The 13,660-nt window shown below is 39.2% G+C and overlaps 1 protein-coding gene across 2 annotated transcripts in view; it reads left to right on the top strand.

Annotated features, from left to right (window-relative positions):
* Positions 1–244: 244 nt before the first annotated feature.
* PCMT1 (protein-L-isoaspartate (D-aspartate) O-methyltransferase) overlaps positions 245–13,660 on the top strand; it is a gene marked incomplete at its 5' end in the record, with an annotated part of 34,234 nt that continues 20,818 nt past the window's right edge. For both annotated transcript variants that reach the window (XM_080341796.1, XM_080341797.1), the window contains 3 exons: positions 245–497; positions 11,941–12,045; positions 13,145–13,176. In XM_080341796.1, coding sequence (XP_080197922.1) covers positions 245–497; positions 11,941–12,045; positions 13,145–13,176 — 390 coding nt within the window. The remainder of the gene's footprint in view (positions 498–11,940; positions 12,046–13,144; positions 13,177–13,660) is intronic.

Below are 13,660 nucleotides of genomic sequence, written 5' to 3'. Positions count from 1 at the left end.
GCGGGGAAGGCCGGCTGCCCCGCGTGGGCTGTTGCAGCAGCGGGCGAGCGGCGCGGCCGCGCTCCCCTCCGCCCGCAGCCTGCGGACAGCGGCGGGGCGGAAGGAGACGGGCCCCTGACGGGCGGCGGCGGAGCGACCCCACCCCCTTCGCGCGCGCGGGGATCTCCCCACGCGCGCCCCTGGGGGCAACGGGCGCGCATGCGCGGGGGGCAGCGCGGGCCGGCGGAGCGGCGGCGGCCGGAGAATGTCGGGCGCGCGGGGCAGTGGGCGCGTGGCCCCTCCCCTCGGCGGGCGCGCGGCAGCCGTAACGGCGGGGGGGGGAGGAGGCGAGGAGGCGGCGCCTGTGTCGGCGCTGGAGGTTGTGTCCTTCCTGGGGAAGCTGCTGTGCGCAGTCGCGGCGCTGAAGGCGGCTCTGTACCTGCTCCGCAGACTGTGTTTGGCAATGGCCTGGAAGTCGGGAGGCAGCAGCCACTCCGAGCTCATCCACAACCTCCGCAGTGAGTCTGGGGCGGGGGGCGCGGGCGGGGCCCCTCTCGCCTCAGCCGCGCAGTGACCGTTACCGGCCGCACGCACTTCGCATTCCCGCGGCGCGCGCCCAGCCGCCAACTGTCAAGGAGCAGTGCCGGCGGGGGGAGGAGGCGAAGGCGGTGCCCAGCCGGGGGGGTGTGTGTCTGGGTGTCCGTTCGGGTCCCTCCCGGGAGGGCGCGGCAAACGCCGCCGCCGTCCCGCAGCCGGGCGGAGGGTGGCGGCCGCTGGCGCAGGGCGGGCCCGGGCTGTTGTTGCGGGAGGAGATGTGGCGGGAGGGGCGGCGCCGATGGCGGTCCCGAAAGGGAAACGCTGTGTGGCGGCCGTGGCTGTTTTCAGCCCGCCGCCTCCCCCCCTTCTCCGGCCCCGTTCCCGCCGCCTTGTCCCCGCCTGCTCGTAACCCTCTTGTGCGAACTGAAGGCGGGGCCCCGGCGGCAGCTCCGGAGGGCCCGTGATCCGCCGCACGCACCGGGCTCGGTGTTCCTCTGGCTTCGCACCTGCCGTCCCCGCCGAGTCAGCGCGCCCCTGGGCGGTGGGGAGCTGTGCCCCAGGCCCCTTGTGGGGAGGGCGGTGTTGTCGGCGGGCGCGCAGCCACCGTCCTTCGGTCCTTCAGGCCCTGGCTTCCCGCAGTGGGGAGGCCGAGGTTGTTTTTGTTTGGTGAAAGGTGCGTGTGGCAGCAGGCCACTCGTGAGGTCCGAAATGCTCGCTTCTCGCCCCAGTCCCGAGTTGCTTCTTTTGGAGAGGTGGGTAGGACCGCTGGGACAGGAAAGGAGCTATGCTGAGGTTACAGACTCACATTCTCTTCTAGCTTTCCCGTGTATGCCCGGCACTTGGCGTTCCTTGTCCTTACCGGAGGTTTGTGCTGTCCCCGTGCTGTATGTGGAAGGTGTTAGGCGTGTGCCCTTCACTGACATACATCAGCACAAGTCTGCAGGCTCGTTTACATGTGATCCGGGCTGAGAGGACAGGTTGATAGCACCTCCCTGTTCAGAGCTTCTGTTTTTTGTATTAATTTCGAATTAACCTGTATTAGATACACTTGAAGTGTCTTTTCTTTACTCCTGCTCTTTCCCTTCCTCTCCTCAAGTCCATATCCTAGACATAAAAGGATGCAGATGTGGAGCCTGTATTATGGCAGTTGTCTCCTATTTTAGTAGTGCTGCAAGTCCACAGACAGCTTCACCTGTTTGGCCTCATTATTTTCGAGGTATTGGAGGAGAACCATCCTTGTGGTTTTCTCCAGTCTGATTATGTTGGATCCTTTGATTCTGTGGTCTTTACCAGCATTTTCTTTTGCTGCTCTTTTGAGAACTCTTCCATCCAGTAGCACAATGTGTATTGAAGTGACTTTCAGTTTCACTGTAAAAACTGCCTGGTTAACAAATAGATAACATTTTTTCTAGTTATGACAGTTGCAATGCATTTTTTGGCTTGATTTTTTTTCAACTGTAAGGGCTAGAAATACTGTTTTGGTGAAATTCTGTTCACTTACACAGCAGGGAAAGACTTTCTGATGTAAAAATGAATGTCAACTTCTAAAATATATCCAAAAAGTTATTATTGCCAGAATTGTCCATGGCTCTGAGAATCTGAAGGCAAAACTGATTTATTTGTTGAAGAAAACAATGACACTGTTTTTCAACACATGGAAACTGTTTAGGGCTTTGCAAATAATAATAACAAATTAAAAACTGTTATTGTTAGTACACAGCAATAACAGCCAGTATAGGATGAGGTAAGTAATCTACACGTGTTTAAGATGGTAATCTCAAAATATACAGTGATGGTAGTTACCTGGAAAATTATAGTCTGTAATTTCCCTCTCCCCCTCTAGTTTGCAAAAATATTTGTCAGAATATTTTGAGGGGTGTGAAATAGTGGATTGGAAATAAAATATTGCAGAGTCACAAAGATTTTAGATCTTGCAGCAGAATTGTGTTGTTGATTCTAGTGATGACGTAGGGCATTGTCAGTGCGGAGCAGTTGCACCGTATGGACCATAACTTTTAAATAAGAGTTCTCCAGGTAAGATCATACCTTGTTGCTAAAGTTGGGAGCAGGTTTAGAAGAAAATACTGTTTTATGTGATACCTACTTCTCTCAGGTATATTTTAAAGAAACTTCAAATAATTGATTACAGAAAGACTAAAATATTCTAGATAATTCTTTTGAATAGTAGATTCCTCAATGTATGTAACTTTTTTTCTCTAAAACCAGCTAAACAGCAGAGTATTTCTGGCATTTTTATGATAGAAGCAAGAATGCAAGGCCGATTAGATTAATTTCATGTTATCTTAATGTTTATCTTGTGTGTAACTGTAATTTGCATAACTTAAAGGAAATAATGCGGGTTGTAGTGACACAGTATGTTTTCTTCTGCAGCCTGGTTGAGAGGTTCTTGCTCCTGCCTCTATGCCACAAGTCTTCATTTTACTGTGCTTATAGAACTGCTTGTGAGGGAGACTGTGTTGTGTGACTGGGTTACTTTCTCATTACTTTCCTTGCAAAACATTGAGGTTTAAACTCCTCAATATCTGGAAGCTGTTGTACTATAATGCTTAGAGAATCAGTGAACGTTGTTGTGGGTGTAAATGTGCTGGGGAGAGTAGGAGCTTCTTAAACTGGTTTTGCTTCCAAATAAAAACATTCACTGGAAGACTCCTGTAGGCTACATATTCTTTTCCTTTGAAACAGCTAAAAGATGATTCTTTATTGTAGGTTGTTATTGACAGTTACTGTCTCTTCGATGTTTTGGCAATAAAGAGCTGTAATTTCATGAAACGATATTAACATAAGCTTATTGCTCATTTCACTGTTGGCTTAACTATAGAATTAACTTTTCTATAATGGTAAAGATTGATGTTTTAGAGCAGTGATAAGTGCGATTGTGTGTTTATATGCAGATTTAGGCATGTATTCTTTACAAGTCTTATCTTTGCTTTCGTGTCTTAAAAGAGACAAACTAATGAAGAAGGCCCTGGAACTCTGCATATTTTTCAGTGCATAGAGACAAGTGACTGAAGAATGTTCCATGACTTTTTGTTTTATTGTTTTCATTTTTAGCTGTTTGTTGCATCATAAACATGTTATTGCATTGTTCATTTGAGGCATCATACATACGTGATTTGTGACATATACAAAATAAATTTGCTTAAAATGCACTTTTTCTTCACAATAAAAATGCTGTCCTTGAATGTACTGTGTCCACAAGGTGTTCAGCTGCCTTGTTTTCCAGTGATTCTCGAAACTACTTCTCATTTTAATGACTTTTTTTTTTTTTTTAATGTTTGATTCTTCCAGCTTTAAAGCTATTTTAGAATATTTTTTTCACCTTTACAGAGTAGTTATTTCAATCTTTGGTTCTTCCTAACTGAAAATAGTTGAACACAGGCTTTCAAATTTGAGCAAAATTTTGCCCTAAAAATATTTAAATAAAGATTTTTAGAAGATGACACTTCTAGGAAACTATCTAAATGCAGATTACTGTAGGGTTAGAAATAATGCTAAACGTAGAAATAATTGACTGTGTTTAAATAAATAACTGAGACTGGAGTTTCTTTTTGTTATGAACCTACTGTATAGGGATGCTGAGAAAACAGGGAAAGACTGGGTAATTGATTTATGTACTGTTATCTTGCTTGATTTAAGATCTTTAGATTCTGTATCTGTATCTTTTTTTCCCCCCTCTCTTTATCTTCAGTTGTCAACTGCTCTCTCATCTCACTATTGGATAATTTTAATCTCATTCTGTCTTTTATTCTTGGGTTCTTTCCAAGTCCTGTTGCTTTACATGCCAGCATCGTAGAAATCATGTTTTCTTCCCCACCTGCAGAACTGAAAAATTGGTCCCTGTCCAATTTACAATCCATCAAAGTTAATTAAGTTTCTATATCGCACCTCTCTTTCTCTCCTCCAAATCAATGTGGTGTGCTGCCATATGATGCTCGCTCTTTGTTTATTTCTCTGATCATGTCATACCAGTGGTGTTATAAGCTTGATGGTGTTATACATTCTCCTGAATACACATTTCTAGGCAAAAGTGAAGGTGAATTAACTTGACTGTGGCTCAAGTGCTGCATAATGTTAACCATCTGTGGGCTTCTTTCCTGCTACACTGTTTCTTCTTCATCATCTAATAAACCTGTATCATAAAAGTTAGCAACTGTAATTTACGAGATACCACAAATTCCATAGAATTTTGTGCCTCATTTGAGACCAGATTCCTACTTTTTCAATGTGAATTGTGTTTTGAATCAATACATATTCAAATATTGTCAGGCTTTGTGAATTCTGTTCTTAGATATGCTAAAGGTATTTCTCTGAGTATTTTATTATTTAGATATTAAATAATTAGAAATGATGTCTTGGCAAGTTTCATCATGGTGAAGGGTAGCCTATAATAAATCTGCACATTTGTTGCAGGTTTTTGATTGCTGAGGATAAATTTATTTGGGAACTGCCATGAATGTGAAGGCATTGAATATGGCATTGCTAAGCCTAAGCTAGGTTCAGCAAAAACAAAACACTATTTTTGTTTTGGTTTTTTCCCCTTCTGTGTCATTTCCCTTAGTTTATCCAAATCTCTTCTACATCTGTCTAGTTTTGCTCAAGGAAGAGTAACGTAACTTGGATGAACATGAAGAAGCGAAATAGCAATGGGAAGTTAGACAAATAAAAAACACTTAACCCAAATTTAGTATTACCACTGTACAAGCAGTTATGCTGCCTGTTGTGTGCATTTGGTAAACACACTTTCCTTGTAGTATTGAGGCTTGAATTACTAAGCATTGTAATTCATGGTGGGATAATGAAACAGTTGAAAATTAAACTTTTTAAAAATAAAATTTAACACATTCACTGATATTAACATACTAACATTTAAGAATATCTAAATTAAAAAAAAAATTAGCTAAAGTCTCAGGTGGCATAGAGTTGAAATCTATGACGTTATTTTTTTTTGAGCACTGGAATTTTGTTGTTGTTAGCAATTCAAATAACTGCCTAAAAGAGTTGCCATGAGGCTTTCCTGTTAGTGATTTAAGTATTTCTTACTGATTTGCACATGTCAGTGAAATATTTTGGAGGACTTTCTATACCCCTAAACTTTTAAGAGGGAGATCTTGAAGTAAATCAAGACAGTTTAACATCTCAGAAAATAAGAAATGTTAACAGAAAGGAAGAATAACTTTTAAAACATTCATCACATTTTATCTGTGTGTAAATTACGATTGTGTTCTTAATTGGTTCTTTGGCATAATTTTTCCCCTCAATTTTAGACAATGTGTCCATATAATTTTAAAAACATACCTACTTCTTCCCACAACAACGCCAAAATTCAGTGCAACAAGGTCCAAGTTCTCAGTCATCCAGGAAAAAAGAGAGCATGTTTTTGACTGCTTATTTGTATCACAACACTTCATAATCAGTCATTTTATTTTAAAAATGTATAGAGTTTTTGCGTTTTGGGTTTTTTTTCTGTTGTTGTTTGTTTAGGGGTTTTTAGGGTTTGGTGTTTTTTTTTTGTTTGTTTTTTTATTTGTTTGTTTGTTTGTTTGTTTGTTTGTTTTGGTAGTCCAAAGCTGCCTGGTAACCCGTAATAAAATAGAAATAATTTTGCAAATCTGTTCCCTTGCAGGTGATCACCCTTGCTTGTGGGTATGTTAAAAACTGGGAATCTCGCATGATTTAGTTTCAAAGTAACTTGCAGCCTTTCTTCTGATGCTACTGTTTCTTCCACCTTGGAGTAGTATCAACAGCTCAGTAAGAGCTATTAATAAGCTTGGAAAGAAATGCATGATGTTCGTATTCTTCTGAATTATTTTTTTCTGTGAATACAATACCTGAATATAAAACCAATAACACTTTTTAAAGTAAAAGTTTATCTTAAGATGAGGTTCACCTTATTAATGTTTTCACTTTTGATTTAAATTATCAAATTTTGGCAAAAATGGAGTAAACTCTTTCAGAGCTCAAGACAAGTAAATTTTTTGAATGATACATCTTTTGGACTGGTTGACTCGTGAGTTATGTACTAAGACTTCAGTACCTCAATACTGCAATGTTGGACTTGAGCACAAAGTACTCTTAAACGCTTGCATTGTCAAAATCTAGAAGAGATGGTCAGACAAATATAACTTTGGAAATACTTCTGTATTTTTGCTAGTATGACAGCTTTGTTGCAAGAGTTGGCATCATATTTTGCTGATCTTTTGATCTTCTTCAGCTTTTGCATAGTAAGAGTGCCTGTTTTAATGAAACCATCTTCATAATAACAGACAACTTATGTGGTCTGGCTGCTGTTCTTGACAGCATTGGCTTTTCTGAAATGGATAAGCAAAGTGGTTGCATGGAATCTGCTCAGTAAGGTATGAGATACTCAGCATCTGCCTTTCTTTAAAGATCTACTAAAGGTATTGAAGTAGTCTTTACTCAGGCCTTACTGTGACTAGAATTGCTTATCTATCTATCTATCCTATCCGGCTAAGTTTATCTTTACCTCTGCAACAGTTTTTAGTTACTGTTGATGATTGTTCCCCCTTTGTAATGAGCTCTGGAGTTTTGACATTCTGTGTGATTTGTAGGTGAAGTTCAGCCCTTTCAAATGGAGAAGGATCAATGTGTACTCAGAGGTGAAGCATTGCTCATCTGCGCATGGGCGTTAAAGTGTTTGGAAAACGCAGTTCTGTGTTCTTGAAGGTTGAACCCAACCTTAAAGTCACTTCTTTCACTCAGCTGCTGATGCAGATTTAGGAAAAATCAACATAACCATTTCAATAAATGCGAGTATGTTATAGACAGCTTTTGTGATAAAGATAAGCATTGTAGGACTACGAGCAAAGAATTAGCGTGCCTTTCTCCACCCCCAGAGAAGAAAATGGTTAATATCAACTTTTCAACTTTGGCCTACAGTATGAAGGAGCAATACAGCTGTGGTTAAATATGTCTAAATTAGTAATCTGCAGACTTTTGGATCCATGAAAATTAATAGAGAGATCTTATCCATTATATTGAAACTGACTTCTTGTTTTTGAAGCTGATCATTATTAAGTAGGGAAGGAGTACTCCCATAAAGTTCAAGTGAAATTTTGGAAAGTAAGTTTGTATTTAACTGAATCTGAGGGCTGTATACGAATTTGTCATATTGAACCTGGCTTTGGTTCCCATCTGTGCGTGTTTTGAGTAGCATTTAGATGCTAATTTAACATTTTTTTGAAAAAAATCTGCCTCTGGGAATTTCATGGGATTCAAACTTTGTGCTTAATTTCTGGACTCTAAGATTAATTCTGACAGGCCCTTACTTTCCTCAGTCTTTCTGTTGCTGTGTCTCTGAACGACAAACTCAACTGATTCCTTCGGGTTAGCAGTATGCAATATCCTGTTTGAATAATGTATTACTGTGAATCTGGATCATAGTGGCAACAGGCAGGCAGCTGAATGTTTTAGGCAGATACTCTTAAATTATCAGCAAAGCACAAGAGGTTTGTATGTATAAGTGGTTTAAAAAACACCTACTTTCAGTTTCTTAAGCACAAAGGGCTTTATATGTTTTGGGGTCAACTGTCCTCTTGTGGATCTTGGGATGCTAATCCATCACTTCTTGTTCAAAGTGCTTTCTTTGTGTTTATGGTTTACTGTGAAATCTCCCTATGCTTGATACTTACAAAAAATTCTATTAGCTGAATTGTTTTCTTTCACATTGTTTTTCTTCCTCCCCCGACACAAAAAGACCCTGACCTTAAAAACATCAGTTCATCAGCTGCTTAAAACCAACTAACTTCACATTGCTTGAAAATCAAGATGTGGTTCTGTTCCAGCCCACTTTCCTCTTGAAAGTTCCTCGCTGGTTTGTGTGGGTCAGATAGAGACATCTGGAAACTGTTGTCACTTAAATTTTAATCTACTTGATTTCATTTTTTTTCTAATATATGTTCTCCTGAAAAGTCATCTCCATAAATGAAGTACTCTGCAGTTCTTACAGATAAAGTAGTGTGGGGAGAAACCGAACTACGTGGATGCTGAAATCTTCCCACAGTAAATGGTTTTGGGATCTGCAGGAGCATTTTGTTTATGTAAAGCCAGCAACAGGAGGTGTCTGAAGAGCTGTTTATAGTTTGCATAGTGAGCTTGTGTGCTGGATTTTATCATGTGGCAATGAGACATCCTTTTTGTGGTCTGGAAGCTAGTCTTGGTGTAAATGTTGACTGCTAGTATTTTATGGCTTGGTTGGAAACTTATTTGATCGATAGTCAGGATACCATCAGTGATGTAGGCAGTTCTTTGAAATATAAGCATTACAGTAATGTATTTGTTGCTAAAAAAAAGATAAGTTGTTTACTTGTTGCAAGTCTCTGGTGTCTTTTCAGACTTTAGCTCTTTTTTCCTTGCTCTCTGACAGCCAACTGCCCAGTTTCCCAGGTTACATTCAACAGTGGTATATTTCCACCTTCAAGTCCAAGGACTGCTCTGTGAGCTCTTTTCCTGTTTTCATGGTGTTATTTGTGGAAAAGAAGCAAACTAGAGTGAGTTTTCAAAACATGCTCCAATTATGTCAAGCTGTCATTGCCGCAGCCTCTGCAGAGTAACTCTTGAACTCTGCAGGCTGTTCTCCACTCTTAAGTGGTTACTTTTTGGCTTCAACCCTTTGAAGCTTAGGAGTTGTGCTGATATAACTCTAATAAATAGAGTTTACTTTTGATTTTAAGCTATAAGCTGGTATGTTTGTGTGTTAGCCTTTGCTGGAAAACATGTTATAATTAGTACTTCCAACAAATCAGATATTAAATTATCAGAGTCTTGGAACCTCATAGTCTCCTCAAGAAGAGTCTTCTGTGCACATTGATCATTTCCTGCAATATATAGCTTCCTTTTAAGATTTAGAAAATGTTTTGCATTGGCATTTTATTCATAAATCATTTATTGTTGTCTTGGGTTTTTTTTTGGCATTGAGAGATGGCATGAAATTGCCCTCTTCTTTGCAATGTAGACTTTTAGTATTGACTTTTTTAGATGATATGCTTGTTTTCTGGGCTTCAGTTCAGAATCTGATAGAGGTTTGTTCTAGACAGAATTAAAATCGTGGCAGCTGGTCATCTTGGGACTGCAGGAAGGAAGGAACTTTGATTGAAGTTCAGTACCTTGCTTGTTGCGGTGTTTCCTCTATATGAAACCATGGGATGAAGAAAAACTAATTTTGTTGTCAACACAGGAAAAATTACTACAAAGCCAGTATTGATTTTACTGTTTAGGGCTTGATTAATTTTCTTAATTCCAACCTAAAATTTGTTGTTGTTTTTACTTAGGGCTGAATAGCACTAGTATTCCAAGAGTGGTGCATTTTTTTGTTTGTTTGAGTTTTTTCTTTGTTTGTTTTAATTCTGGTGTTCACCATTGCATAATAAGCAAAGTTGAAAAGCAGACTTAATCTGTAGGGAGATAATGTGATACCCTGTAATTCCACATTCATATTTGAGTGGGTGTATGTTTTATGAAGAGGGAACGTTATTCTGTAATTGAAGTACATGGCTGAGACATGAGGTCCAGGTTCTCCCCCTGGTTCTGCTGGGGACTCTGTGAGTGAGTCACTTTTGATTTACTGATGAAAAAGGTGACACTACAGTCAGCAAATCTCAGGGGTGTTAGCTGAATGAGAGCATCCTGAGTGCTCAGAATTTGTAGATTATTAGCAGCTATTATTTTCATTTTTGAGGGGTCATTTGTCTGTCAGTGTAAGCATCACACTTGATAAAGTTGTACATACTTTGGCTGATACAAAGTTTTGTGCTTTGTTTTGCACAGACATCCATAGACAGTCTCTGCCATGGAACACTTATACTCTGACTAAACAATTTGGGGAAAGAATGGGTAAAATATATAAGTAAAGTAATAGAATGGAGGTGGAATGAAATTTGAAATGCTGAGAGGGTGAATTTGCTTTAAGCAGAAGGACAACAGAAGTGGATGAGAGAGGTGGCAGGCTTAAGAGGGGAAATTAATTATGGGTAGTGTGAAAGAAGAGGTTTGGAAGAAGCCTGCAGTTACAGCAGTACAGAGAAGGTCCCCTGAAAACTGTAGGAGGTTCTCAGCCTTACCGTAGGGGCCTGCAGTGGCTCTTTCAAGCTGGAAACTTGATCCAGATATTCTCTTCATGGCTTTTTCCCCAAGGCACAAAAGGAAGAGCAGTTGGCTACCTGTAACTTCTAGAATGTATGTATCTATCTGTGCAATACACAATCTCAAGGAATAAATTGCTATTTTATATCTTTCCTGAGTGCTTCTTAGCTGCTGCTTTTTGACCCTTCTGCCTTTCTCTCTTCACCCCTATTGTAATCATTTTTTTTTTTTTAAATTATTACATTTATTTTGGAGCCACTAATTTCTGGTGATACCTAGGGACAATCTATTGATAAAGGGTAGTTGAGGGCACACTGTAAACAGTCAGAGAAGCCTTTGCAGAAGTTAGCCCAAGCCTGGGCACAGGTGTGTTAGTGTTGGTAGTACTTTAAAATAACAGTGGTGCGACTTCAGTTAGGACAATCTTACAAAAGCTCCTTAATCTGATTTTTGTTACTGCATTGTGGGTTAAATTTTTAAAGTACTCAATTTATCTATTTTTTTCCTTTTAAGTATAACTTTCCAAATAAATCCTCCTTGTTTAAAGTAAATAGTTCAATGAAGCAATCCATTGTTGATATGTCAGTTATTTGTAGTTTATATTGTGTCTTTTAATGGAAGTGGTTGATTTTTTCCCACTTGTTTTCTAAAGTTTTCTGTTACTCATAAATGTCTCTTCAGAACTTTAAAAAAAAAAAAAAAAAGAATTATCATTTTATCTTGAAAAGTGAACAAAGATGCAAATTGTTTAGATTTAAAAACTTTGGCCAGACCCAGCATAAGAATTCTGATTCTGTAGGAGTTTATTTACAATAGGATTTTTTTCTTTTGCTAACACAAAAGAGAAACAGATCTTGAAAATAAAATACTAAGCAAGGATGCTATAGCTTCACATTTCTAATCGCTTTTGTATATTTTTCAATAATTACTTATAGCTTCTTAGAAATATGAATTATGTTTTGTTTGGTGTGTAAAGTAATATCAGTTTCTTACTATGTTTTCAGGTATATCAAAGGTGTGCATGAAGTTGAGTTTTTCTAGGGGACAGATCTTTGCAAATGGTCTTTACTGTTTCAGAAAAGCATCTACAACTGCTGGGGAAGTCCTGTTCAAAGTTCACTGGTCTAAGCATTGTTTGATCTAGAGACCACAGCTTAAATTCTAGCGTGATGAGGTTTAGAATCTTAGAGGGGGTAAGGTAGTGTGATTTCTCACAATATTAGGAATATATTAACGTATTTCACGTGCTCTTATGTTGCAGAAGAGAAACAATGCCTCCAATTTGATTTATCTGTTTATTTGTAGAAAATGGAATAATCAAATCAGACAAGGTATTTGAAGTAATGCTGGCTACAGACCGTTGCCACTATGCAAAATACAACCCTTACATGGATTCTCCACAGTCTATAGGTAAGAGCATCTTGTAAGAATGATTGATATTGTACTAATTTGCATAACTGTCACTGCCTTTGTCATATATTTTAAGAATGGGAACACAGTTTTTAAAATTTGGAAGCGTGTTTAGTTCTTTATCAGTTTATTTAATACCTTTTAACTAAGTTTTGATTTGTTATGGAATGCAGTTGGCATACTTGTCTACATCAAGTAGATGGGTGGCCTTTAGTCAACATTAATATGTGTAATATGTGTTTATTTTTTAAACCACAGTTTGTGGTGGTGTAGCTGATGTTTAAATATTTAAAAATTATTTATATCCAGTTTACATCAGAAACAGTCTCTCTCTTTTCAGAAGTGATTTAGTTGAGATCAATGTCAGGTTCCTTAAACTTTTACGTGAGATTTTTTTCTTAATATGAAAATAGGCTTTAAATGACAAGATCTTCTGGTAGGACGGTGGTTTAGGGCAGTTGTTTCCTATCCAGATCCCAGTTTTATCTTTCAAAAGACAAGAGAATGAATTAGGCGAATCTACCTTTTTTTTTTTTGGGTGGTCAGAACTATGAATTGTAATGGGATTTTATTATTTGTATATGAAAATTTAAAAATCTTTTAAGAAACGTACTCAAAAGCTTATACATCTCCAGAGAAACAGACATAAGTGAGTGTTCCTCCACATTTTCTCATAGTTGTGTGCTGTTTGCAAAATAGACAAGGTTGTTGTTTCCAGGAGTTTTATGGTCCCCACCACATCAAACTTGAACAAACAAATCCAGGTTTTTACATAGGCACTGAGTGATAAAGCTATTAGATTATTCTGGAAGACATTACTCTTCTGAATTCAACACAGTTGATCAATGGAGATGGTAATTGAGATCAAGGATGATAGAAACTTTTTTATTGCCCAGAGGTGACGTGGCATAACTTTCAGAAGATGTACCTTAATTCACTTCTTAAGAAAGAGTACCTATGTAACGATTGGGTAGGACGGGATGTAGTGCCCTGAATGACAGCAACAATTAAGGTATTGCATTTTGCAGTCAAGGTAGTAGCGATCATAAGGTTGCTGTCTGAACAATGATCAATACATTCTTCCATTCTCGTTTTACAGGTTTCCAAGCAACAATCAGTGCTCCACATATGGTAAGCTTTAAACTTATGTCATTAGTATAGGTGATTTTATAAACATCCAGATGCTTCTGAAAGAAAATATTTATCCTAGCAAATTTAATGAACAGTTGATTGCTGTGATACTGTTGTCTCAACTGCCTAGTGGGAGGGTGCAGAAAAGATGGAGCCAGATTTTTCTTGGAGATGCACAGTGACAGAATGAAGGGTAGTGGACAAAAAAATGCAACATGGGGAATTTTGGTTAGTTTCTAGAATGGGAAGAAAAAAATCACGTAGGTAGTTAAACACTGGAACAGGTTTTGCAGATTGTGGAAATTCTGTTCTTCGATATACAAAGAAGCTGACTGAACAGGGCTCTAAGCAGCCTAATTTAAATTGCCCTGGTGTAGAAAGAAGGTTGGACCATAGGATTCCCAGACATCCTTTCCAACCTAAATTACTCTGACTGTGATTTTTAAAAATATAAGAATTCAGGAGTGGATAACAATGATTTCTG

The sequence above is a fragment of the Nesoenas mayeri genome, assembly GCF_963082525.1.
Source record: "Nesoenas mayeri genome assembly, chromosome: 3".
Classification (NCBI taxonomy): domain Eukaryota; kingdom Metazoa; phylum Chordata; class Aves; order Columbiformes; family Columbidae; genus Nesoenas; species Nesoenas mayeri.
The sequence above is the reverse complement of the archived record's forward strand: the minus strand, read 5'-3'. Positions and strand labels throughout refer to the sequence as shown.